This window comes from Oryza brachyantha, chromosome 7 (assembly GCF_000231095.2).
Source record: "Oryza brachyantha chromosome 7, ObraRS2, whole genome shotgun sequence".
NCBI classification, from domain to species: domain Eukaryota; kingdom Viridiplantae; phylum Streptophyta; class Magnoliopsida; order Poales; family Poaceae; genus Oryza; species Oryza brachyantha.
Window position 1 is genome coordinate 19,258,806 of NC_023169.2, and position 27,568 is coordinate 19,286,373.

A 27,568-nucleotide genomic window follows, 5' to 3' on the forward strand; every position below is an offset into this window, starting at 1 on the left:
AAAGGCCGAGGATACCATCTTTTAACAGAAAATGATAATGATGCCTCGTTTACCAGTTGTTCTGGTCCAGAGGGCCGTTTTTACCGAGGAAGCTCTCGCCTACTCTGAACGTAACATCACCTGTGTAAGGGCAAGGCGGCGTGTTCCCGCGATTGTGGCAACCCTATTGCGATTTACATTTGCGCACCTCATTATTCAGTGAACTTGAGATTGGGGAAAGCAAGGCATGAGAAAAGTAACTCGTTCTATCCAACTCATCATCCCGAGAAGAAGTTACAAAACAAATTTCACCAGTATTTTACAAACCAAGGCAGCATAGCCTATGTGATAAATCAAATATATTTTTGTCCTACAAGTTTACCCTGTCACTGGCAACCAGTGAGCACAATCACATGTAAAGACCCTCCGGCACACCTTCCTTCTTCTTGAACATGACTTTCTCCTTTGCCTTCTTGAAATCAGCATGTGTCACCTGTGAAATCAGAAAACAGCACACCATGGTGAGGACCTTGCAAATCACTACTACATCTTACAGACATAATTAAAGAGTGAGCACATTATACAAGGATCCAAACTTAGTGACCCTGTGAAAGGTTGAGATGATAATGAATTAAAAAGCTAGTGATCTTTACCACATACTTGTATACAAAAGCTAGTGTCACTGCACCACTGGAGGTTAGTAAACAAAATGGTCCAAGCAAATGATCCTATCTAACTTGTATGTCTATTTCTAGAAGAAAAAAAAGCAGGTCTCGATTGAGCTCTCACAAATGTTAATTATGCCAACTAGAGATAAAAGAAGTTCACTCGTACCTTCATTCGGCGTTCTCTCAAAGCAAGCAATCCAGCTTCAGTACATATTGCTTTGATATCAGCACCAGAAAACTCATCCTTGGTCATGACAAACTCTTCCAGGTTCACATCATCTGCCAAGGTCATCTTAGATGTGTGTATCTGCACAATTCAGGATGTTCATGAGAACCAAATGAACTGCTTATCATGTATTCTTAAGTTCTAAAATTTACTAATAGATGTTTACCTGGAAGATGCGCCGCCTAGTTTTAATATCTGGAAGAGGAAATTCTATCTTCCGATCTATGCGACCAGGGCGTAGCAAGGCTGGATCAAGACTTTCGATGCGATTTGTTGCTAGAATAACTTTGACATCTCCACGAGAGTCAAAACCATCTAGCTGGTTAAGCAGTTCCAACATAGTTCTTTGAATCTCACGCTCCCCTCCTGAATGAGCATCGTACCTCTTTGTTCCAACAGCATCAATCTCATCAATAAAAACTATTGAGGGAGAAAGCTCATCGGCCACTCTAAACAGTTCCCTGACTAGTTTGGGACCATCACCAAGGTACTTCTGAATAAGTTCACTTCCAACAACACGCAAGAAAGTTGCGGATGTGGAGTTAGCAACAGCCTGCAACAACGATGCAAGTAATCACTGGTCAGAGAATGAGGTACAGAATGACAAATAGTGCGAATCTTTGGCCAACTATTAAAGCCATAAATGGAGGGCTGAATCCTTTACTGACATAAGCAATAAAATTGATTCCCAAGATGTAAACCAGGACACTAACCTTGGCAAGTAGTGTCTTCCCTGTTCCAGGTTCTCCATATAATATGACTCCCTTGGGTGGCCTGATGCCAATGTCTTCATATAGCTCAGGATGGGTCAAGGGAAGCTCAACTGCTTCTTTGATTTCTTGGATCTGAGCATCTAGGCCACCAATGTCAGCATAGGATTCCAGCGGGGCTTTCTCCACTTTCATCACAGAGACCATAGGATCAACTTCATCTTGCAAAATTCCTACCACAGACAGAACCTGGAAAAGGGAGTTCAGTGAGCAACCTGACTCAAGCATTTTCATAATAGTTATCCCCCCCCCCCCCACTGGTTCCACATTATAAGACTTTCGGGTCTTGCCTAAATTTATATGTGTGCCAATGAATCTAGATATATACAAAAATATATGCATTGATACATGGATGAATCTAGGCAAACCCAGAAAGTCTTATAATATGAAACGAAAGAAATACATGGATATAGACTTGAACAACTTATTCAGTCACAAGAAAATGGTACTCGTATCTATGAAAAAGTATGCAATAATCACAACCAACACCAAGTATCGAATAAACCTTTTATGAAAGAAGGGACATTGAGATGGTTTAATGTTCTATAGATGAAAAGTAGCCAGTCTTCTATGTGGTTCATCGATAAATCATACATGATCTACCTTAAGAGAGAAACAGCAGAATAATAACATGCCGCAGAAACAGTAGAATGTATCTTTGCACCTAGAAAAACCTTATGCGTGCATTTGTATATGGCACCCATCAGGTTCATAACACACGGGCGTTTGGGTTATCACTTTGTTCCCCTAGGAATAAAGAATGAAAAGCCTTAACCCTTCAGTCTTTCTACATGATGGTAACAGAGAAATCACAGAAAAAACACACAATTTTCAGCCACACCCTAGTTCCATAACAAAAACATATATGAGTGCTCTACTGAATTATCAGTTCAACAATATAAACCATCAAACTCGCATGTACTGTGAAACGTCAGGTGTCAGAATTTCCAGAAGGCCATATGGGTAAGGTTTCCATGAAAATTGGATGTCGAAATTTTCAGAAGTTGGTATGGGTACGGTCTTCATGAAAAAAAAAAAAGAGTAGTACATAGTGATAAGGGGCTTTGTTCAGGCACAAAATCGATTACTATAGATGAGAGCCAAAAATAAGCCAAATCCACCTGATTTTAAGGCGAATCCCTAGTTCTAATGAACCTAATGGGGGAGAGATCTAGGTGATTTGATTATGTGAACACCGCTCAATCAACTTGGGCGTGAGTAAATCAATCGAATTTGTCAAAAAGAAAAAAGCTAATTGAACTAGATCGGTGTGGAATAGGGATAGATAGAGAGGGATCCGTACCTTGTTGTGCATGAGGATGGAGCAGCCGGGCTCGAGCTGGTCCTTGTCGACGAAGGAGAGGATGCCGACGTAGTACTCGGGGCCGACGGAGGAGGAGACGATGGCGTGGCTCTCGTCGATGATCTCCTCGAGGGATCCGACGCTCATGGGGGTGCCGCGGAGGTCGTCGACCTTGGATCGGTCCTCCTCGGTCTTGTCCTCGGTGGGGCGGAGGCGCTCCTGGGCGGCGACGAACTCCTCCTCCATGAGGAGGTAGTCCTTGACCCGCTCGAGCTTGAGGAGGCGGAGGCGGCACTTGGAGAGCGGGGCGACGTTGGGGAGGCGAGCGGCCGCCTCGGGGCCCTTCTGCTTGCGCTGCTTGCGGCCGACGCGGGAGGGGGCGGCGGGGGGCTCGAACTTGCGGTCCTTCTTGTCGCCGTCGCCGCCGGGCTTGCGGTCGCCGGGGGCGCCGCCCTGCTTGCCCATGCCGCCGGGAGTGCCCTGGCCCATGGTCGCCGGCGGGGGGAGGGATCTGGTGGAGGCCTGGAGGGGAGACGAGACGGCGATCTATCCCCTCTCCTTCCCTTCCCTTCCCTTCCTGCGGCTGCGAGTACGGGTTTGGACTACTCCGCAAGAAAGAAAGAAACAACCCCTGCGGCTGCGCTCCTCCCCTCCGCTGCCTGTGTTTTATCTATGCCTCCTCATTTCGTATAGACATTTTTAAATCTTATATGGAGTAACTTATAATTCATTATAAGCTGATTTTATAGTTGATTTTACAATTTTTATTTCCACTGCAGATTATTTTTGTGATATTTTTCTTTTAGATTAAAAAAAGCACTTTTGTGTATAAATTATTTTTAACTCACTAATATAGCATTTTGTTTATACTTATTGTAAACGAAACTAAAATCAATGTGACCAAGACAACATCAAACCAATAATGTTAATTTGTTGATAGCATATACTGGGCAACATAATATTTTTCAATTTGATATAAATATTACTTGTGTTGTATATTGATTGTTCAATTATGAATTGGTTTTAGCGAAGATCATGTCAAAATTTTCTATTATCAACTAATATATTCTTCGTGTACCAAACATACCACACTACACACTAGTTATTTCCTATGTTTTATAGTTTTTAAACATTTTAGGATTTTTTATTTATAACCTTTTTTTGACAACTATTTATAACATTGGACTCATCTGCTCATGGTTTTCTTCCAAAACAATACCATTATTGCCCATAACCACGTAGTTTTGTCAAAAAAAAACATGGAGTTTGAATTCAAATTCTTTAAACATGAATTTGTCATGGTTTCCATGCTACCACGGGTGATGATAACAACACCCTACATGGTTTTCGAAAACCCCAGTCTGACTTCCAAAAAATCGTTTATATATAAAACTATGCGATCATATTTCATCCCTAATCATATATGTATGTCATGTGACTTGCTTTAGTTTTCCTTATCAACCCTCTAATCAATTTGGGCTGTCCACTGACTTTATTTGACGATGGAATTAATAATATCCTCATCTTAGTTAAGAGGAGCTCGTCTCATAAAATGTTCTTTGAGGAAAACAACGTTCAAAAGATGCCGGCTGCAACATTGATAACTACTGCATGGAAGATGGAGTCTCAACCACGGGAACAATTAGAAAATCATAAAATCAAATGTTAAAATGTTCACCACGGTCAAATATGGTCAAAACATTCACTTCTTCAAATACGAAACATCAAATTTCGGTGGATGAAACATCTATAACTTTTCACATAAATATAAACATACAAGATGTTTTAGTAAACTTTAATTGCAATGGATACAGTGGTGCAACCGAATACCAGATCTAATATATAACCGAGGAGAAAAGGAGAGATGATAGGCTAACCAACTGCAGCCAGGCCACACTGTTCACTGCATGCTCAACTAGTCACTTGCACCAAACATGCCAGGGTGCTTTCTGCTGTTGCTTCTACTAGCTCGGGGGATCAACTGATTTTCCCTTATGGACATCAAACGTGAAAGTATTCTCTAGATTAATTTTTATAAAAATATACGTATTATGGTCTAAATTTTACAAAACTAGCGTAACTTCACGTCGTGCATAACATCATGTCTTATAGTTGTTTATACAGCTTCATGAAATCATTCCATTAGCCAATTTAACTTACCATTAAAACTACATCAAATCCGATCAAAGGGTGAAAAATAAACGGCATAGAAAGTCAGGTGACGAATAATGCCCAAATTTTGAAGCTTAGAAAATGTTTGGATGGCTTCACCCGTTGCCATGCGTTCTTTGCCAAGAATTAACAAGCCGACTACAGAACATGATATCATCCGAATAAGATAAATTATAAACCAAATGATAACAGTCGGTATAAACAGGAATCATCTTGGAGGAGCAGCACCGACGTTTAAAGTAGAGTAAAGAGCCCCATCCGAACGAGAGTTCGTGCTATGGATTTCCTGATGATCTATTGGATACATTTTGGCAAAAAAAATTGACTTTATGGTAAATGCCCCAATTGTGACATGAACTGAACCGTAGCCTTTAGGTAGTTAAAAAGTTGGTTACCACAAGCTTGGCACTTGAACAAAACAGACCCGATGCTTGCAGGATTTGTTTTTGATTGATTGCATATATATAACGTCGAATTTAATTTGGAGAGACAATTGCAAATAGCTGTATATATAGACTGTGGAGAGGCTACAACTGATTACAAAAATGAGGAATTAATTTAAGGTAGGCGCGCAGTACAGTAGTGGACATTAACATTAACTAGTTGTAGGATGCGGAGAGGGTGAGCATGGCAGAGAAGGCGAGGGCGGCGAAGGCGAGGAAGGAGAAGCTGATGGAGGCTGCGATGGCGTCCGTGAACGTGTTCACCACCGCCGATCTCATTCGGATGGTGATCGGAAGCGCAGCCGACGCCGCCGTTACCAGCAAGTACCCCACTGCCTGCGCGCATATTAATTATCATTCATTCACCGCATATATATGCGCGCGCGCGATCGAAGCGATCGATATATACGTACTGACCTGATCACCGGCGAAATCAACAAAGGTGGCGGCGTAGGCGGTGCCGGCGCGCATCCGGCGGAAGCCCCGCAGCGCCTGCAGCGCCGAGTAGACGGAGGCGACGACGGCGACGCCCAGGAGGTAGCGGTACTCCTGGTAGCGCGTGAACTCCATCCAGTCCCCGTGGCGGCACGAGGCGACCAGCGCCACAGCGACGAAGGCCAGCAGCGCGGCGGCCGCGCGCAGCACGAGGACGAGCCCGAGGCCATCGTCATCGCCGCTAGCGCTGCGGCCTCTGTAGGGTTTGCTGTCGTTGCTGTGCGATGGAGGCAGCGGTGGCGGTGGCAGTGGCGGTGGCGGAGGCGGAGGCTTGATGATGTCGGGGGAGGCGCCCATGGCCATGGATCGATGCCTTCGCTGCCAAGCAATTGGATCGATGCAAAGCTAGTGAGTGCGTGGGCATCCAAAAGAATTACTCCTAATTAGTATACTGATATATAGGTCTGTATGGGAGCTTTAAATTCTGAAAAAAACTCCTAAACCCAGCTTTTCCAGCTTCTGGATTCTTAGTTCATTTTTCAGAATCTGTATATTATTAGAAGTTGTAGACCGTTTAGAACAGCTTCTGGCAGAAGCAGCTTTTAGAAAAAGCTTCCCAAACATGCCCATAAGAAAAAAAAAGTGGACATAAAATCCATTCCATAAACACATATGCGGCTTAGGCCTCGTTGAGTTGCCAAATTTTTTTGGCAAAACGATCACGTCGAACGTTTGACCGGATGTCGGAATAGATTTTTGGACACGAATGGAAAAAACAAAATTCAGATTCCGTCTGGAAACCGCGAGATGAATCTTTTAAGTATAATTAATTCGGCATTACCACATGTTGATTACTGTAGCACATGACTAATCATGTCTTAATTAGGCTCAAAAGATTCGTCTCACGATTTTCCCCATAACCGTGTAATTAGTTTAATGTTTATAAATATTTAATGTTTTATTTAGATATTTAAAGATTCGATGTAATGTATTGAGGAAAAGTTTCTAGAACTAAACACGTGCTTAAGCTTTACTTTTGACTGGGAAGTGCATAAAAAAGCAAAAGTGGTCGGTATGTATCTCGTCTTGGCTTGTTTACCTGGTTAAGCAATCTATTTTTACTACCTAGTACTGTATACTGAGACTGAGAGGATGGAATTAATTGACAATACTAATAAGTAGATATTACTATCAATTTGTTTACACCATTAACTTGTCTTATTAAAAAATCTATATAATTCATAATCATTTCTTGTTTGTTTCATCATTAAGAATTTTTTAAGTATTAAGATAATTTTACGTAATATAAAAATTAAATGAGGCTAATGGTTAAACGTAATATCAAAAATCTGTTTGAATCATCATGTATTATTAATTGCCAGGATCGGACCGGTACTGCGTCTTTGTCCACAATGCTCAATATTATTGTCCATGGTAACAATAATTAACACTCAAAGTGAATTAAATGAAATCCTAAAGAAGAGGAGGGAAGATTCATGAACGAGTAGTGGTGACAAATGTCCGAAATATATCGATCGATATATCGTGCAGGGCATGGTTGTGAATTAAGTACTAGTTAATTATTTGATTGATCGATTGTGACAGTAAAAGGTCTGCCGAATTTAAGAAGCAAAGCAAACAAAAGAGAAAAAGTGGCAAAGCAGCCCAGCTGGCTGCGAGGAAGACAATGATCCCGGGCCGTGCTGGTGCTGGGCCTGTGTAATGTGAAGTGAATTTTCTTTCTTCCTCTTCTTTTTTAAATTTTTCTGACCAAATGCTTACTTCCTCTATCTCGAAAGAATAAATCTGAACCAAAATAATAATTATTATTTGAAATTTTGAATTAGAAACTAAGGGTTATTTTCAGGACGAAATATTTAGGGCTCCTTTGTTTGGCTTATTAATAGGAAAAACAAACAACATATTTATGAAGAAAAATATTGTGAGCAAAACTTTTGGTTTGAATGAATTTTAACTCATATAAATAGGAAAAGTATAGAAATAAAAATGCACGAACACATCAATCCATAATTTTTTTTCAAAAAATTTGAGTTGACGGAAATTTTCCTATATTCTCTTTCAATAAGACCTAAAAAGGCACTTATTGGTTTTTCATATACTTCATTCCTCCAAACCGAATATTTTAGTAAGAATTTAATCATTTGTTTTCCCTCCCAGATGAATAGGTCATAAAAAATCAAGATTGAAAAGATAAATTTTAATAAAAAACTCAAAATTTAACTTAAAAATTAAAGTTAAACACTTAAATTTGACCGATAATAATCGTATAATGAAAAGACAGGGAAGATAGATGTTGCGCTGATCCGCGTGAGAAAGCGCGTGGGGCTGGTTTTGGGGTGATCCGTAAGAATAGTCCCGATATTGTCCCTGCCTTCCAACCTCAACCTGCCAATACGAGCCACGGCTAAAACTGTAATTTTGGATTGTATTGGGCCAACAGCAAAGCAACGGCAGGGCAGTATCAGTATCACGTGCCCACCAGCTTCAACGGCTCGCACACCCAGCAACTGTAAACTACTCCCTCCCTCCGTGTCAAAAACCCTAACTTTTTTGATTTTTCGCCGAGCATTTGACCATCCGTTTTATTTAAAAAAATTTTAAGAATTTTTTTTAAAAATAGTCTCACATAAAGTATTTATTATCTAATAAAAATAAAATTATTAATCATAATTTTTTTAATAAGACAAAGAGTTAAACATTATATAAAAACTAAAAAGTTAATTTATTTTATGACACAGCGAGTATACGCCTTTCACGAAGCTTTTCCTCTCATCTCTAGCTCTTAATAATAAAATATTATATATTATTGGAATACAAAACCACATATAATAGTATAATACTCCTCGTTCCCTAAATGTTTAACGTGATTGACTTATTTATACATGTTTGACTATTCGTCTTATTAAAAAATATACATAATTATTACTTATTTTTATATTATTTAATTTATTGTAAAATGTACTTTTATGTATATAGATTTACATATTTGATAAAAAATTTAAGTAAGACGAATAGTCAAACATTAATTACATCAAACATTTAAAGCCAAAGATAGTACAACACAACAACACTATTGTATTATTAACAGTGCATTCCTACTTAGACTACAACAGTCCAACATCATTTAGAAGAGAGGAAGGACTAAATATTTGATATTTGATGTCATTGATTTTTTTATACGAGTTAGCTATTCGTCTTATTAAAAAATTATATACTTATTAATAAAAAATTATATACTTATTAATTATTTTTATATCGTTTAATTTATTATTAGAAAAAAAATAAAACGAATTATCAAATATGTGTCAGACATTAAATATAGGGATGAGGTGGTACATAGAAAAAGAGTACGTACTCGTAACAACTCTCTTATTTTTAGACTGTTATTTATTTATTATTATTACTACTGCTACGGTTATTAAAAAAACAATACTTGTAGTCGAGTGGAGGAGTAGTACTTTGGCGTAGTCAGTGGCAATATAGTACGGACGGAGGAATACGAAAGTCCGGTGCTCCTCCTTGAGTTGCTTCTTCCCAATCTCCGTCCGTCCGCCCGCCCGCCGATGAGGAGGAGGAGTCCTCTTTCTTGAGCATGGAACCTTTCCAATTCCATTACCCCCCTCCCCTTCCCTCCTCCTCCGCTGCTCCCCTCGTCGGCGCCAACCACACTTCCGCCCGCTTCTGCTCCCGCCAGCCTCCCATCCCCATCCCCATCCCCATCCCCGTCCCCGCCCTCTACTAGATCCACCCTACCATGGACCCGCCGCCCCGCAGGTGCTCCCTCCTCACGCGGGCCCTCCTCCTCGCCATCGCCGCCCTCGCGCTCCGTCTCATCTACGCCGCCTTCCTCGCCGCCATGGCCCTCTACCCGCCGCTGCCCTCCGCCGTCCTAGGCCTAGGGGGCAAGACCTACGTCCACTCCGCCGTCGCCACCCCCGAAGCCTGGCGCACCCGCGATTGGCGCAACGCGGTCGACTACCACGCCACCGTGCTCGCCGCCCACCTCGCCGACGGTATCCTCTCCCCGACCTCCCGCGCCGTCTGCCTCGGCGCCGTGCAGGAGGCGCTCGCCATGCGGGAGCTCGGCGTATCCACAGCCGTTGCCATCGCCAGGAAGCGCTCTCCCCCGCTCGCTGTCTCCGGGAACGACCGCCGCCTCCCGTTCCCGGCGGCCTCAGTCGATTTCGTCTTCGCCGGCCGCGCTCTCGACTCCTCCAAGCGCCCGTCTGACCTCGCCGCCGAGGCCGCGCGGATCTTGAGGCCAGAGGGGCATCTTGTCGTCCTCACTTCTAGTGCCGGCGACGCCTACAGCCTCCGCGCGCTCCAGGCCCTTCTCCCCTCCCTCCGCCTACTCCGATCTCGCCAGATCAATGGCCCGGACGCCTCCACCCTGCTGCGCGAGCTCGTTTTCCAGAAGCTTGACGACTCCACTACCGACGATCCTCCTCTAAACAACTGCACAATTGGGGATCACAAGCTCCAACTACTGGAGCATGCTGAGCCGCTGATCCAAGAGGAGCCACTCAAGCCGTGGATCACACTAAAACGGAACGTCAAGAACATCAAGTATCTCCCGGCTCTCGCAGACATCAGCTTCAAGCGCAACTACGTCTATGTCGATGTCGGCGCCCGTAGCTATGGCTCCAGTATTGGCAGCTGGTTCCGCAAGCAGTACCCCAAGCAGAACCATACCTTCCAGGTGTTTGCCATTGAGGCCGACCCGGCATTCCACTCTGAGTACGCCGCAAAGAAGGCTGTCACATTGCTTCCATATGCTGCTTGGGTCAAGAATGATTCCCTCAAATTCGAGATCAATGGTGATCCTGGAAAGGAGGATGAGGCGAAGGCTAATGGGCGTGGCATGGGGCGCATCCGCCCCATGGCAGGGAAGAAGATGTCCGGTGAGGTGCGGAGTGTCCCAGCGTTCGACTTTGCAGAGTGGCTGAAGCACACTGTGTCGGAGCAGGACTATGTGGTGATGAAGATGGACGTGGAGGGGACAGAATTCGACTTGATCCCAAGGCTGTTTGATACAGGCGCAATCTGCTTGATCGACGAGCTGTTCCTTGAGTGCCATTACAACAGATGGCAGAAATGCTGCCCTGGTGAGCGTTCACCCAAGTATCAGAACACGTATGATGAGTGCTTGGAGCTGTTCAGTTCACTCCGGGAGAGCGGCGTTCTTGTGCATCAGTGGTGGTGACTACTGGCAAAAACCCTCTTTCAGTACGTTTACAGATAGAGCTGAAGCATTAGAGATGGCAAAAGGGTCTCATGCTTCAGCCGAGTGTTCAATTTCCAAAGTAAATTTATTCTTTTTTGTTCTTGTGAACATAGGAGATTCAGAGGTTGAATTGTTTTTCTGTTAGATGTTACGTATTGTAGTTAAAAGAAAAGGAGTTAAGAGAAGAAAGGTAACATTTGTAACTGCACTCCCAGCAAAAAAAAAAAAAACTGCTGCGGATTGCCATTGTTATCATTGACAAAATGGATCATTTCCTGACTGAATTCTTTTTATGTTCATTCATCTGCTTGCTGCATATGGTGTTCCCAGGCACTTCGGTTTCAGGTCAAAAGACCCATGTTCTCTTATCTAAACAGAAAAGGCCAGTTGGAAACTATGCATATGCAGAAGTACTATATTTGCCTAGGAACAGGTCTATTTACATGTGATGCCTACCTGGTTTTGTCATGGTTGTTTATTGATCATACAAGACAGGGTACGATTTGCTGTAATGGTAATCACATGCCATGCAGTGACCTTATTTGCTGTCAGCACCCCGGTAACCTGGTTTTACTAGGAATTATCTTCTGTTGCCTAAAAAGATCGACTACAGGATGGATTCTGCTTATTATTAGGAATGCTTTCCTTCCTTTTCGAGTATGGAATAGGGTGCTGCTGCTGGAAATGAACCTGTGAAAGAGAAGCTGGAGCTGCAGAATCGGTGACTGACTGTGAGTGAAGTTGGCTGCTTGCTGTCTTAACTGTATTAGCACATTGGTACATTTCCCTGTTATGTTAAGATGCACAACATTCTTTGCATCAGACAGACCCGTTGTCGTATGTTGCTGTTTCATACATACAGACAATGGTATTGTGATGTCTGACATGTGTGCGGACGGTAGAAACTAACGGCTGGCCATCTGTATTGCTATTGTATTGATGGCCACAGTGACGAGGTAAGGTTGGTCGAGGCGAATTAATCCTTAGTGGAGCAAGTAATACTCCTACTGTATATTGATGTCTTTTTCTCTTCTCTTTCTTCCTTTTCTTTCCACAGGTACAGCTGCAGGAACAGTAAGCAGGGATACGGCCTCTTCGGAACAATTGAATTTTACAGGATATTCACGTAAAAACTGGTTTGATTTCTTAAATTTGTCTTTGAAGATCCACTGATCGGAAGAGTGCAATGTCAGCGTGAGGACTGGCAAGACAAATCACGCACTGATCATTCACGAGCGGAGTGGCATCGGCATTGCCATCTGTCGCCTCAGCTCTGCACAGGTAACTCACCAACTTGTCTTTATTCTCAGTCTCAGGCTAGCTCACTTCACTTGGATGGAGTAATCCAGTTGGATTCATGAATGCACCCTCAGGCGAGGCAGCCACAAAGCAAGAGGACTCTCTCTCTCTCCCACAGTCACTTCACTTGTCCATGCTTCCTAGTGTTTTCTCGGCTTCATTAGCGAGCTCAGGTATCCATATTCCATCCTCCTATGCCCCTTTTCCTTTCCGCCCCCAAGAACCGGAATTTTCTGCGTATATATTCGCGAGGCAATCCAAATGTAACTTTTCGTTTCCAGTGTCCTGGTCTTCTTGTATGGATTTTTTTTTTTTGGGTGAAAGATCAGGTCTTCCGTATGGATGAGGCATCGTCATACTCCTATTTATTAACCTTTATTCAACCAGATTTGTGCTTGATCTCTCTTCTTCTCCTCCTCTCTGCCAATTTCAGTTAGTTAAATGCTTCAGATAAATAGATTGACCTAAGGTCAACTACCTTCTCGTCTGGGTCGCACAAAGACAAGCACCCGTACTGAAAACTTCTCGTGCCAGACAGGCAAATGCTAGCTATCTAGTACTGGTTCCACTTCTGTTTCTCCCTTGGTTCATGACCTTGCATACATACACCGATGCTGCTTAGTGCTTACAAGCGCTCCGATAGTGCATATGATTTTTCGTTGTACACCATAATACGAGATCATTGTGCCAGATATTCTCGCTGAAACCGGATATGGTTTGTGCTGCGATCTCAACATTTTGGATTAGGATATACACTGATAGCATCAGATTCTTTGTTCATCTTTTTTTAATAAAAAATAAGACAGAAGCATTGACAAATATATTTGCATTTCATATGGAGATATTAAAGACATGTTCTGAGTCATTTTCTTTCCATTTTGAAGCAAGATTTTTCTATATACTGCTTAGCAGGGACCTGGATTTCATATCATGAGGTTCAACCTATATTCCTGACAAGATGCTCAAGCGATCTGCAGACCATCAGAGCCATCCCATCAGTGTAACTCGTAAGCATTACATTTCAGTAAAAAATATTATTCGTTGAGATATCATGCCAATTTTCTACTAGCATTTCCATGATCAAACAAGAGGTGTCTTGAGAAAAAAATGATCGAACATATAAAGATCGACTTAGAATTTGTCCTTTCCTTGCAGCATTTGAGGTGTTTTATGACGGATCATGGCATGGAGTCAATTGTATAAGGATAAGGAGTGGCAACCTGTTTGTTAAATTTATCTACTCTGGATCCACAGTTGAGCATAATGTTGACGGGGATTGTCTACGCTTACGGTCGAGAAGGGCAACATGTTCTGATTGTACAAATGTTCTCAGGCCAGGTGTTGATGTCTGTGTTCTGTCACCTCATACACTCCAAGAAAGTTTGCAAGGGAAAACAAAAGCTTCTGTAAGTTAATTTATTGTTTATTTTGTATAATATGTTTACAAATTTACATATCTATTGTATTCTATCTTCTACATCGACACTGATAGCATCCTATCTCTTAATTTGTTTTGGTAGGTGTTATTGTGTCATGATGCAAGGCTTATCACAATCAAGAAGAATCATCAAGAAGATAAATGTCTCTGCTTGTTTGCTGTTATGCTCTACAAAAACCAGTGTCCTGGCAATGCAGAAAAAGTGGTAACTGATAGAAGAGCAGAGGTAGTAACCATAAATAATGTTTTCCTCTTGCAAAAGCTCCAATCTGAGGACTTCCAAGATGGAAGCATGAAATGGAGTTCTTCGGAGGATCGCCTCTCTCTCAATAGAGGCAAGCTATTAAGTGCTAGATTCTCCTCAGAAATTACACATCTGATAGTCTTGTCAATCTTGAGGGGAATGGAATTCAACATCAAGTTGGTAGATTGTCAGATTGTTTATCAAATAATCAAAAGAGACCAATCACGATATAGTCTTGATTCCATGGCCATACCTCCAGGATTTGGCAATACCATGGAGATAATATCATTCCAACTCCGTGATGAGGCTTTGTGGCCAACAATCAGAAATATCCCTATCACTCATGTGGAAAAGAACAATATCACAGAAGACAAGAGATTCACTGTGAAGAGTGAAATGGATAGTGAATTGGATGTTGAGGTCTTGTATGAGCATGTGGATCTGAGGCGTTCAAAGCGCCTGAAAACTCAACCAGATCGCTTTATGAGTTACCATGCACCTAGATTCCTTGGTGGCTACAAGAAGAAAGAAACAAGTTCATCACCCATCAAACATGTAAGGGGAGCTTTGCATTGTGATTTACCGGTAGAAGTAGAATCGTGCTGTGTAGAGATTCCAGTGCATATTACACAGAAGCAAACAGGTGTATACTCTTCCATGGTCAATGAAAAGACAAGCTCTCCAGAAGGACAACATAAGAACACAATGAAGGGAACGGCATGCTCTTTGTCTGTGAAGGAAAAACCATGCTCTCTAGATGGACAGCATAAGAACATAACGAACGGAACTATATGCTCTTTGCCTGTCAAGGAAAAAACATGCTCTCCAGAAGGACAGCATAAGAACTCAACGGACAGAACTACATGCTCTTTGCCTGTGAAGGAAAAACCAAGCTGTCCAGAAGGACAGCATAAGAACACAACGGACAGAACTACATGCTCTTTGCCTGTGAAGGAAAAACCAAGCTCTCCAGAAGGAAAACATAAGAATACAATGAAGAGAAGTACGTGCTCTTTGCCTGTGAAGGCAAAACCAAGTTCAGTGGAAGTAGAGGACAAAAGCGCAAAAGAGCAAAGTGGAGTGGAGCTTCACATTCCACGGACACCTGCACAGAATAAGGAGAAACATAATTATCCTGCTTTTTCATGTAAACCAAAGCTATTTAGTTCATCAGGCATCCTAGGTGGTAATTGTGAACCAGCATTCTGCCGAAAGGTGGGGAGGAAAAGAAAGAGTCACATGTGCGAGAGAGAATGCAAACAAATGATTGACCAATGCATAGGAAACATCCAAAGTGAAATGGAGAGGGACTCCAAGCTCAACTTAGATGTCAATATGATGAATTACATTCTGCATTCTTATCGAGAAGAGGATTTTACATGGCCACCTTCTGCTGATAACCAAGAGGAGGTGGATGAGCTTGAAGAACTGTGGAAAGAAATGGATTATTCATTGACAACATTAGCACTTCTCGAGAAAAAGCAGGTATGGTGATTTCTACTGCAACTTTTGAGCTTCCTTTTGAAAGAAGCTAATAATTTTGAAAAATACAAGAAATTGTTTCCCTTTTTGGCCGTTAGCATTGTTATTCTACCATGTGTAATTTAGTGCGCAGAAATGGAATGGGAGATCCATTATACTATAACTAGAAATCAGCACGTTTGTTGGGGCACCAGCTAGTTTATAGCCTGTGCATGTTATTTAGGGTTCATCTAGAACATAGAAAGTTGAATAAGTTTTACATGTGTTAGTTCAGAAATCATACTTTCAAAAGGATTTCTTATTGTATTTTAATTTTGTATTTGTTGAAGGTGACGACTCAAAGTAGGATAAACATGCTGGTGAATAGTTTTGTTGGGTTGAGGCTGGATTGTTTGACTTTGACGAATGATTACAGATGTTATTATGAGAAAAAAGAAAGGGTATGCTTTTAAAAAAAAAATGGATTGATTTTGTAAAACCTGGAAGTTCTGCATATACTAGTAACTTTTTAGAATTTGTAGTATTAGCAGAAAATACATATTCTAAAAAACTGGTTATTGCGATTATAGGAATAATCTTTACATCAGTCATGTCATTTACTTTTTATATGTATTGTTTTATTTTATCGAAATGTAGGGTATCAATGTGGTCGGCGTACTTGCCTCTAACTCTGATTTAATCTGTGGTATATATAAAAGATTTCACAATTTTTTCTCTATAGTTCTTTCTTTCTTTTTTTTTTTTAATTTTTCTCTACTTTTTTTTTGCTCCTACTTCTCTGTTCATGCTCATGATTAGTTGACGAGGCAAATGTGCAAGAGTTGCTAGTGGGCCACAGGCACACACAACTAGGCTGTGCAGCCCAGATATTCAATTATGACTAGTTACCCAAAGAATTCTGTAACATTTCTTAGAAATGAACTGTGGTATTATTCAAATAAGCTTTTAATAATTGGGTTAATTAATAGTCAGTACTTCACCTTATTATATAGGATATTTGATGGGGCTGGAACGACAGTTTGCAGCTCCCTGCCAATTGAGCTATGAGCCAACTTATCATGCTTGAAATATCCTTACCATTTACTGTTTTACATGTCCATTCTGGAGTACAAATAGGAAGACACTTGCCCTAAATAAAAGGGAAGACACTTTACACTTGCTCTTACATGAACTCCCTTGTCATAAACTATAAAAACAATTGGCCTGAGTATATATTAAGTATAATGATAAACTTGCTGCACCATCGGAGTGTTATGCCCTGTTTGATCAATCAGGCTGGTTATTTTTGCTTTGGGGGCATACAGTGAGCTATTTATGCATTAGAACTAGATCAGAGTAACTTCTCTTATCTACATGTTGCGATGTTGCTGCCACAAATTACTTCATCTTCTTTATTTATTTTTTTGAGCCTCACACGACAGTAAGACAACTTGGAATTCAGCTTGCAGAGTCAGAATCAGGTAATGAGAACACTGATCTTTTTGGAAAAAATGGAGGAATACCATGTCATCATGAATACACACTGGATGAGGAGCTTGGACTAGCATGCAGAATATGTAATGTTGTATGCACTGAGGCAAAGGATATATTTCCAGAAATGGTAGGCCCAATTTTCCAATCAAACTAGTATTTATTAATTATTTCACTTTTAACTCCTTGATTTGATGTATAAGTATATAACATATTAATTTCGTGCAGTTCAATGGAAACGACTACAAGGACAGATCTGGATCCAGCAATATTTGCCTTGATGATCATGTACTTGACCCTTCTCTTCTTGCAAACTTTGCACCAGACTTGTCAGAATCAAAGAGCTCTGAGAGCGTGTGGAGTGCAATAGCTGATCTTGATCCAAAGCTGCTTCCTCACCAGAGAAAAGCACTCGACTTTTTGTGGAAGAATTTGGCAGGGTCGATCCAAGTTGAAGGAATGGACAGCTCAAAAGTCAGTACAGGTGGCTGTGTGATAGCCCACACTCCTGGATCTGGGAAAACACTGCTGATTATCTCATTTCTTGTGAGTTACATGAAAGCTCACCCAAGAAGCCGGCCGTTGGTCCTTACTCCAAAAGCCGCAATCAATACGTGGAGGAGAGAATTTCAGAAATGGAGCATATCACTTCCTTTACATGTGTTTCACCACGCTAGCAGAAGTGGCAAGCCAATGAGCGCAGTTGATTCTAAACTGCAGTCATTCTTGAAGAATTTTCACAGGCCAACCTGGACAAATATGCGCCTTATGGATTCTTTGGACAAACTAGTCAAGTGGCATGCACATCCAAGCGTTCTCCTCATGACATACTCTTCTTTCTTAGGGATGACGAAACAAGACTCAAAAGTGAGAAACCGAGGCCGAGAATTTGTCGCAGAGGTTCTGATGAACAACCCTGGGATATTGATTCTTGACGAGGGTCACAACCCAAGAAGCACCAAATCTAAGTTGAGGAAACTTCTGATGAAGGTGAAGACAGAATTCAGAATCCTCTTATCTGGCACAGCCTTCCAGAACAACTTTGAAGAGTACTACAACACCCTATGTTTGGCTAGACCTTGGTTTATCGGCCATATTATGAGTGAACTAGTACCAGAGAGGAAAAAGGAAACACTTAAAAGGAAAACCAAACTTCAAGAAGCAGTGGCACGCCGTGCCTTTGTGGAAAAAGTGGGGCAAAAGATCGAGTCTAGCAACAAACATGACAGAATCGATGGCATATTTTTGTTAAACAAGCTTACTCGTGGATTTATAGATTCATTTGAGGGAGCAAAGCTGATCAACCTTCCAGGGATACATGTATACGCCGTGTTCATGAAACCTACAGACATTCAGAAGGAGATACTGGCAAAGGTAACAATGCCCAAGCTTGGTTGCTCCCGATTCCCTCTAGAGGTTGAGCTGCTCATCACAATTGGTTCCATCCATCCTTGGCTCATAAGAACGACGAAGGCCGTGAACACTTTCTTCAGTCCAGCAGAAGTAGAGAAGGTTAACAGGTGCAAGTGGGACTTGGCTGCGGGTTGCAAGGCCAAGTTTGTGATCGATCTGCTGCACAAGTCGTCGTTCAGAGGGGAGAGGGTGCTGATCTTCTGCCACAACGTGTCCCCGATCACGTTTCTGGTGAAGCTGATAGAGATGGTGTTGGGATGGCGTCTCGGGGAGGAAGTGCTGGTGCTTCAAGGTGATCAAGAACTGCCTGTTCGATCGGATGTCATGGATAAGTTCAACTGTGACACTGCAGGGAAGAGGAAGGTGCTGATTGCATCGACAACAGCGTGCGCTGAGGGTATCAGCTTGACAGGCGCGTCGAGGCTGGTGATGCTGGATTCAGAGTGGAACCACTCCAAGACGAGGCAGGCGATAGCACGGGCGTTCCGGCCTGGGCAGGAGAGGACGGTGTATGTCTACCTCCTTGTGGCGTCTGGGACATGGGAGGAAGACAAGTACAACAGCAACCGGAGGAAAGCCTGGATATCAAAAATGGTGTTCCTGGGACGCTATGTTGATGATCCCTTGCAAAACCGTGTGACTGCCATCGATGATGATGTCTTGAAGGAGCTGGCCGATGAAGATGACACCGGCAGTTTCCATATGATTGTCAAGCAAGACTGACTGACTCTACTTGTACTTTTGCTGCCTGCACTTAGTACTTATTGGTATTATGTCTGTAGTTATCCTCCCAGGAGGGATTGGATGGGTTATCCTTAGCATTGTACTCCTAATTACCTCCAACTAAGTTGCGCGAAAAAAAAGAAAATGCACCAGCCGGGAATCGAACCCGGGTCTGTACCGTGGCAGGGTACTATTCTACCACTAGACCACTGGTGCCATTATGTCGTTTAAACTCCTCTATTTTTCATATTGGGATGGTTGAACACTCAAAGGCGATGTAGAGAAGTAAAGGGAATCAAGGCAAGCCTCATATCTCAGACATGGAGACGCAACTGACCATGGAAAATTAATGGTAAAGGCAGGGCATACCAAGGCACTGTAGTTAATTAATAGTAAATAGAGCATGGTCTAGTACCAGACTTTTAGCTTGATGGCATCAGGTTGCTAATACCTGGAAGCACAGCATCCGCAATCGCATCCTCTCCTCGCGGAGGCTTAATTCCACCTGGGCGTGGTTTACATTTCTGAATCACAACTGAACTCAGATGCATTCCTGATCAGTGACCACTTGCTGCTCGGGGAATAACTAGTACAGGTGGTCAGGAGATCCTCCTGCATATATATAACTTACTGCTACACATGAAACACTCAAGCAGAAAACAAGACCAAACAACCAACCAACCCATAAGCTGCATATATGTACTGCCTACAGGGGTCAGCGGTTCAATGGAACGATCATCTTAATGCTGTCATGACAGGACACAACTTCCGTGAATATCGATGCACATTGTCAGAAACGATTAGCCCTAAATCGATGTGAGCCTTGGCTAACTGTAAGATACTAGTAACCATGTTTGTATCTAACAAAATTCCCTGCTAGGACGAACTAGTCAAAACTACCATCCTTCAAGATTACGCTGTACAGGTTATCTCATCCAGCCCGAATACTAATGATGCATCACTACATGTCAGCGCCGGTCTTTGTAAGATCTACTTCGCCCATGCTTGTGTCCTCTTCTTCGCTGTCCTCGTCACCGTCAACTTCTTCATTGGCCGTTTTCAGATTTTCTATGTCATCCATGAACAGCCTATCCTCTCTCTCGCTCACCTGCACGTGCAAACAACATTCATTTCTCCGCAAATCTGAATAGAACTACAGGCTTGGATCTCTTTAGTTATACAAGATGTCTACATAAGCCATAATGGATTAGCATTCACTCAATACTTGATGTATCGGTTTTCTCTAAGTCTATAAGTGGGAGAAGACCCCGCCAGAAATTCTTTCTGTAAGCTACAGTCCTCAAGAGAGGACCTACCAAAAGTCTTTGGGGCCTAAGATACGAAGCACGGGGAGGTTATAAAGAGAATAGCTGATGAGGGAGAACTTACAACTCTAGGCGCTTCCTTTACCACCAGTTTCCCCTTGTGTTTCTCAATTGTCTCGCTACAAGCTTTTACAGCATTGTTAAGGACTGAGATCCCTTGGTCCTGTTCACAGCATAACATAACAAATCATGAATAGCCCCATAACCAAATTGCTTGCAGCAAATATACAGATAAAATGAAAAACAATGCGCAGTGTTATCATACAACTGGGCAGCCAGATCATCTAACTAGTCACCTGCTTTTACAAGCACCATAGAACTATTTACCATAAGCTGTCAAGTGACATTTCAAACCAACAAATTCCATTTATGTGGCCTACAAAATCTAGTTGATGCTACTTTCAACTATGTATTGCTCTCATATGGTCATATGGTAAGGGGACTATCAAACAGATCAGATACATTTTGCAAAGGGAACATGTATGAAGATAATAGCAACAGTAGTGACCCAAAATGTTGATAAAATCAGAATCATGTTAGCCCTATGCTCAATGGTGGTAGATGTGACATGGAAAGTTTTAAATTGAAACGCAGGTAAAACAAAAGAAGATATTACAAAAAATCAAATATTCGAATGTTTTCTCATCTATACACAATGCCTGAATATACACATGCAACCTGGAAAACAGAAATATATCAACAATTACCACACCGTGCAGTATCAGTAAACCAGGAACTTCCAAAACTAGTCTCCCTGAACATGTTACATACACATATACCAGTTTAGCGGAAAATAGCTATTGTGTATACTAAGCAAGTTGAAAATGGAAGGATTCTACAGACTCTACTGTCCTTGCATCACATAATGCAGGTTATAAAAGAGCACATTAGCTGCTCAAACAAAGGAAAAGATAATAACCTTATCAAGAGTTTGAGTGGTCAGGACATAAAGTGGGGCGGCGACTAGCTTGATCTTCACAGGACAATCATCGTTTCCAGCTGCTTCAGCTTTCCTCATGGCTTCCTGCAAACTCAACACATAATCAGCAACCCACAGATGCATTTGGAACCCAGACCCCAGCGACGGCAGCAAACAGAACCTTGATGTGGAGAACACCATCATACTGGAAGCATTTCATGTCGATATCAGCGCGTATCTTGAGTGGTTGTGGCGTCATTCTCATCCTTATGTTCTTAACTAGGGCCTCCTTGATCTCTGGGGTGACAGCAGGCAGGATCTTAGTGACCTGTATGAAATTGCAGGACATAGCAATGTTAATAAATAGCTGTTCCAAAGAGAGCAGCATCAATCCCATATGCAGATCAAGAGTGGCATACATATGTTCTATTATATTCCTAGATGACAACTTAATGTACTAGTGTAGTGTTGAAAGGACCAACCAATCTGTGAGGGGAGCGCAAACAAACGTGTGAGCAATTTCCTGATGAAAGGGATGAGTGTGAATAAGCAATAATAGTAACCTGTGTGAAATTGCAGGACATATGCAATATGAACAAACAAAATAGCAGCAGTGACGAAAGAGCAGACCTCGTTGCCGTCGGGGCCAGGCTCGGTCAGGTGGTAGGTGAGGCCGTCGAGGATAGCATTTGGGTCGGCGACGATGAGCTTGAAGGCGTCGAAGGCGTGGCCGTAGGTGCGGTAGAGCGGCCAGGCAATGCGGTGGTAGAGGGGCTCGAGGTCGGTGTGGAGCGTGTCGGCGACGTGGCGCATGATGGAGTGGACGAGCTTGGACCTGCCGTAGCGGGCCTCGCAGGCGCGCGCGTCGTCCGGGGAGACCCTGCTTTTGGAGAGGTCGACGTAGGCCTTGAGGCGGTCGACGCGGATGACGGCGGCGGGCTCCTGGCGGCCGATCCTGAGGAGGGAGGGGATGGAGCGGATGCGGCGGCGGGAGAGCTCGGAGTAGAGGATCATGCCCTCGATGTTGTTGTACTCGAGGAGCGAGACGTAGGCGCCCAGGTCGGCGAGGCGCTTCACCTGGATCATCACCACCGTCCCCACCTCCGGGAGCAGCGCCTCGTACATCCGGCACTCCAGGTTCGGCATGCCCTAGCCTTCGCCTTCGCCTTCGCTTTTGCTTCTCGAGCAGGGACGGGGAGATTGCTGTTGCTGCCTTGGCCTTCCGCTCCGCTTTCTCCTCTCCACTTCGGGACACTTCACTAGTACTAGTAGTCTACTCCAGTAGTACTAATACAACAATTTTGTGATTTCCAAATAATAACGTACGTGTGCCCTCGCTCCCTCGCTCGCTTTGGCCGCCGCCGCCGCCTCGTCTCATACCCAACCCTACAAGCATTCGCCCTCGCCCTCGCCCTCGCCCTCGCCGCCACGCCAAGAGAAGGATCTCCCTTCCTTCCCCTCGACGGTGAGCTCTTCGCCGCAGGTAAGCATCGCATCGCATCCCGATCCAATCTTCCGATTGCGCTACTTATTAGATATTTTGTCTTCGTTTTTCCTTCTCTAATCCGGACTTGCGCGATGAGGTGCTTACGGTTGCTGCGCAGGGGCTTGCTCTCCATGCTTCCCACCAACAAGAGACCCGCCGGGGCGGACGACGCCTGCGCCGCCGATCCCAAGAGGGCCAAGGTGCTTGTTGGGGACACGCACAATGGGGCCGCCGTGCCGGAGATTGACGAGGACTTGCACAGCAGGCAGCTCGCCGTCTACGGAAGGGACACGATGCGCCGCCTCTTCGCCTCCCACGTCCTCGTCTCTGGCCTCAATGGCCTTGGTGCAGAGATTGGTTCGTCTATCCTCTCTCTCTGTCCTCTGTTTCTTTCATTTCTATTCCACTTTGCTTTGCATCTGTATCTCAACATAACGATGATTTAGATTGGATTCAATTCTATACCAAAATCGTGTGTTTGTTTTGTGACTGCAGCCAAAAACATTTTCGATTTTAACATGGATTCTGCAGAATGGATTTGATTTTAACATACTTATGCTACCCACATAAACTCAAGTTGTATGTAGCTAACACCATGCAACTCTTTTATGTGTACTACTAAACAAGAGAATGTGTTGCCTTCCTGCAGCTAAAAACCTTACTCTCGCTGGGGTCAAGTCCATCACTCTGCATGATGTCAAAAACGTCGAAATGTGGGATTTATCTGCCAACTTCTTTTTATCTGAGAAAGATATTGGCAACAACAGGGCTGCTGCTTGTGTGGCAAAGCTACAAGAGCTGAATAATGCTGTTCTTATCTCTGCTCTAACAGAAGAACTGACCACAGAACAACTGTCTAAATTCCAGGTTTGTTGCACTTGCAGCATATATTGCCATATGATATTATGATCTCATATACTCCATGCCTCTCTGATCTGCCTGTCTAATCAGTACTTTATCTGGATTGCAGGCTGTTGTTTTCACCGATATAGGCTTAGACAAGGCCTATGAATTTGATGACTACTGTCACAGCCACTGCCCTCCTATTTCCTTCATCAAAGCTGAAGTTTGTGGTCTCTTTGGTGGTGTCTTTTGTGACTTTGGACCGGAGTTTACTGTTCTTGATGTTGATGGTGAAGACCCATATACTGGTATAATTGCATCCATCAGCAATGACAACCCTGCATTGGTGTCCTGTGTTGATGATGAACGGCTTGAGTTTCAGGATGGTGATTTTGTGGTTTTCTCTGAGGTCCATGGTATGCCAGAGTTAAATGATGGAAAACCAAGGAAGGTTAAAAACGCAAGGCCATTTTCATTTAGCATTGAGGAGGATACAACTAAATATGGCATGTATACAAAAGGTGGAATTGTTACACAGCTGAAGGAGCCAAAGATACTACGATTCAAGTCACTAAGAGATGCTATGAGAGATCCTGGAGATTTCCTTTTGAGTGACTTCTCTAAGTTCGAACGTTCCCCTGTCCTTCACCTAGCATTTCAAGCCCTGGATAAGTTTAAGAAAGACTATGGACGCTACCCTGCTCCTGGTTGTGAGCAAGATGCTCAATGTTTCCTTAAGTGTGCTGCTGATATTAATGAAGCCTTAACTGATCGCAAACTGTATACAATTGATGAGAAGTTATTCAGACATTTTGCAAGTGGTTCTCGAGCTGTTTTGAACCCTATGGCTGCGATGTTTGGTGGTATTGTTGGTCAAGAAGTTGTGAAGGCATGTTCAGGAAAATTCCATCCTCTCTACCAGGTTTGTGTTATGACTCATCTGTTGCTTTTATGGTAATTCATCAACCCTTTCTGACAGAACTCCATTTTTTGCAGTTCTTCTACTTTGATTCTGTTGAATCCCTGCCAATGAATCCACTGAACTCTGAAGACTTCAAGCCTTCAAATAGCCGCTATGATGCTCAGATCTCTGTATTTGGTTCCACGCTACAGAAGAAACTGGAAGAGGCAAATACTTTTATTGTGGGGTCTGGCGCCCTCGGATGTGAATTTTTGAAGAACCTTGCTTTAATGGGAGTGTCTTGCAGCCCTAAAGGAAAGCTAACCATTACAGATGATGATGTCATTGAGAAAAGCAATTTAAGCCGCCAATTTCTGTTCCGTGACTGGAATATAGGGCAGGCAAAGTCTACCGTGGCTGCTGCAGCTGCCAGTGCTATTAACCCCAACCTCTGTATTGATGCTCTCCAGAACCGTGCTTGTCCAGATACAGAGAATGTGTTCCATGACACATTCTGGGAGGGTTTAGATGTTGTCATCAATGCGCTTGATAATGTTAATGCCAGGATGTACATGGACATGAGGTGCCTGTACTTCCAGAAGGCACTGTTGGAGTCAGGGACATTGGGTGCAAAGTGCAATACGCAAATGGTGATTCCTCACCTTACTGAAAATTACGGGGCTTCAAGAGATCCTCCTGAGAAGCAGGCACCAATGTGCACAGTCCATTCTTTTCCGCACAATATTGATCATTGCTTGACTTGGGCCCGCTCAGAATTTGAGGGTTTGCTTGAGAAGACACCAGGTGAAGTAAATTCATTTCTCTCTAATCCGGCTCAATATGCTGCTGCCATGAAGAAGGCAGGTGATGCTCAAGCAAGAGAATTGCTCGAACGTGTTTCTGAATGTCTCAGCAAAGATCGTTGCAGTTCATTTGAGGATTGCATAAAATGGGCCCGACTGAAGTATGTCTCTCTCTCCTACTTGCTATTGTTATATACATTTCGTTTTTATTTGTGTTTCTGTTCTTTTCTGGCCCTATCTTCTTGACAAGAAAAAATAGTTTAGGCAGCCCACTATTAATGGGCTATCTGAGTTATGTCTTTGTGCTGTTAAATCAGCTTTTATCTGTTTGCGTGCATTTCCTGTGAAGACTAATACAGTTAACGCTGGTACAATATTATGGCTCCATTTTTCCTTTTTATATGTTGAAATTGTTTCTTCTGTTTTCTTGGCAGATTTGAGGATTATTTCTCAAACCGTGTGAAGCAGCTCACATTTACCTTTCCTGAAGATGCTGCCACTAGTACGGGTGCTCCTTTCTGGTCTGCCCCCAAGCGCTTCCCTCATCCACTGCAATTTTCAGCCGTTGATCCATCCCACATTCATGTTATCATGTCTGCTTCAATACTGAGAGCTGTGTCATTCGGAATTGCTATACCGGACTGGGCAAAGAACACAATTAAGCTGGCTGATGCAGTTAGTAAAGTTGTTGTTCCTGAATTTGAGCCAAAGAAAGGGGTCAGTATTGTGACAGATGAGAAAGCGACCAGCCTGTCTAGTGCCTCAGTTGATGATGCCGCTGTTATCGATGACCTTATTGCTAAGTTGGAAGAATGTGCCAAGACGCTACCTCCAGGATTCCAAATGAAACCTATCCAATTTGAGAAGGTTAGTATTTGAAGTACAAAGTTTCTGCAATACTAGGTTTAAGAAACTTGTTCACCTATAGTTGATGTGTTGCTGGTTACACAGTTACACTGAATGTATCCTTTTCCGCAAAGATATAAAAGAGAGTAATTTTCTCTTGCATGCTTTTGTTAAGCTTCTGTAGTTAATTCCAGGTCTTATTCAAACAATTATCTTCTATTCCATTTGTATCCCATGAGAAACTAGCTTTTGCTGGTGGAATCCTGGAAAAAAATTCATATTCTTAAACAATTTTTGCATATGCTGCATATTCTAGTTAATGCATGGTTTGTACTTATCAGCATTGTTAGTAGTTAGCACAATCTTTCAAATCATGACTTCTGTACTAAATCATATCAGCATGAACTATCTGATATTAAATTTTGCTTTGCTTTTACAGGATGATGACACAAACTTTCACATGGATATGATCTCTGGATTTGCAAATATGCGCGCAAGGAACTACAGCATTCCAGAGGTTGACAAGTTGAAGGCTAAGTTCATTGCTGGAAGAATCATCCCGGCTATTGCAACTTCGACAGCGATGGCGACAGGATTGGTCTGCCTTGAGCTATACAAGGTTATTGCAGGCGGGCACCCCATTGAAGACTATCGCAACACATTTGCGAACCTGGCGCTGCCACTCTTCTCAATGGCTGAACCTATTGCGCCCAAGGTGATGAAGCATCAAGACATGAGCTGGACTGTATGGGACAGATGGTCCATCAAGGGCAACCTGACTATTGCGGAGCTCCTGCGATGGGTCAGCGACAAGGGCCTTACCGCTTATAGCATTTCCTGTGGCACTTGTCTGCTGTACAACAACATGTTCGCGAGGCACAAGGAGAGATTGAACAAGAAGGTTGTGGACGTAGCCAGAGAAGTCGCTAAGATGGAAGTTCCTGAATACAGGAGGCATTTGGATGTGGTGGCGGCCTGTGAGGATGATGACGGAAACGACGTCGATATTCCTCTCCTTTCAGTTTACTTTCGAGATTAAGGATTAGATTCTCATAGACTTGTTAAGATCGGTTCGCTCATAGACTGTCAAAAGAGAGAGAGAGAAGGAAAAGAAATGATATTAGTACCAACAAAC

At 42.9% G+C, this 27,568-nt stretch overlaps 6 protein-coding genes and 1 non-coding gene across 8 annotated transcripts; 3 read left to right on the forward strand and 4 right to left on the reverse strand.

The window, feature by feature from the left end:
* Positions 1-191: 191 nt before the first annotated feature.
* Positions 192-3,592, reverse strand: LOC102700445 (26S proteasome regulatory subunit 4 homolog). The gene is made up of 5 exons (XM_006658107.3): positions 2,947-3,592; positions 1,587-1,832; positions 1,040-1,426; positions 814-954; positions 192-472 (listed from the first exon to the last, which is right to left on the reverse strand). Exons 1-5 carry the CDS (start codon positions 3,433-3,435, stop codon positions 389-391), a joined length of 1,347 nt encoding a protein of 448 aa, XP_006658170.1. The 5' UTR covers positions 3,436-3,592; the 3' UTR covers positions 192-388.
* A 1,839-nt stretch (positions 3,593-5,431) lies between these two features.
* LOC102718197 (CASP-like protein 4B1) lies at positions 5,432-6,409 on the reverse strand. Its single transcript, XM_006658933.3, has 2 exons — positions 5,979-6,409; positions 5,432-5,897 (listed from the first exon to the last, which is right to left on the reverse strand). Exons 1-2 carry the CDS (start codon positions 6,357-6,359, stop codon positions 5,718-5,720), a joined length of 561 nt encoding a protein of 186 aa, XP_006658996.2. The 5' UTR covers positions 6,360-6,409; the 3' UTR covers positions 5,432-5,717.
* A 3,112-nt stretch (positions 6,410-9,521) lies between these two features.
* On the forward strand, positions 9,522-11,580 carry LOC102700724. The gene has a single exon (XM_006658108.3). The coding sequence runs from the start codon at positions 9,772-9,774 to the stop codon at positions 11,218-11,220; it is 1,449 nt and encodes a 482-aa protein (XP_006658171.1). The 5' UTR covers positions 9,522-9,771; the 3' UTR covers positions 11,221-11,580.
* A 600-nt stretch (positions 11,581-12,180) lies between these two features.
* LOC102718476 (SNF2 domain-containing protein CLASSY 2-like) lies at positions 12,181-19,437 on the forward strand. Its single transcript, XM_040526350.1, has 7 exons — positions 12,181-12,197; positions 12,299-12,315; positions 12,406-12,522; positions 13,696-13,946; positions 14,061-15,707; positions 17,146-17,304; positions 17,403-19,437. The coding sequence occupies exons 1-7, from the start codon at positions 12,181-12,183 to the stop codon at positions 19,308-19,310; spliced, it is 4,116 nt and encodes a 1,371-aa protein (XP_040382284.1). The 3' UTR covers positions 19,311-19,437.
* Positions 19,438-19,455: 18 nt separating this feature from the next.
* Positions 19,456-19,526, reverse strand: TRNAG-GCC. The gene has a single exon. It is a non-coding gene; the product is annotated as a tRNA-Gly (tRNA).
* Positions 19,527-19,886: 360 nt separating this feature from the next.
* LOC102718759 (eukaryotic translation initiation factor 2 subunit alpha homolog) lies at positions 19,887-22,801 on the reverse strand. Its single transcript, XM_006658935.3, has 5 exons — positions 22,185-22,801; positions 21,736-21,882; positions 21,555-21,659; positions 20,700-20,798; positions 19,887-20,418 (listed from the first exon to the last, which is right to left on the reverse strand). Exons 1-5 carry the CDS (start codon positions 22,698-22,700, stop codon positions 20,272-20,274), a joined length of 1,014 nt encoding a protein of 337 aa, XP_006658998.1. The 5' UTR covers positions 22,701-22,801; the 3' UTR covers positions 19,887-20,271.
* A 148-nt stretch (positions 22,802-22,949) lies between these two features.
* Positions 22,950-27,512, forward strand: LOC102701007 (ubiquitin-activating enzyme E1 3-like). Of its 2 annotated transcripts, XM_015839688.2 has the most exons (7): positions 22,950-23,037; positions 23,159-23,397; positions 23,690-23,907; positions 24,011-24,805; positions 24,880-25,748; positions 26,022-26,454; positions 26,873-27,512. In XM_015839688.2, the coding sequence occupies exons 2-7, from the start codon at positions 23,172-23,174 to the stop codon at positions 27,470-27,472; spliced, it is 3,141 nt and encodes a 1,046-aa protein (XP_015695174.1). In that variant the 5' UTR covers positions 22,950-23,037; positions 23,159-23,171; the 3' UTR covers positions 27,473-27,512. The 2 variants fall into 2 exon arrangements, with proteins under 2 accessions (XP_015695174.1, XP_006658172.2); XM_006658109.2 differs by lacking the exon at positions 22,950-23,037 and having other exon boundaries at positions 23,133-23,397.
* Positions 27,513-27,568: the final 56 nt, after the last annotated feature.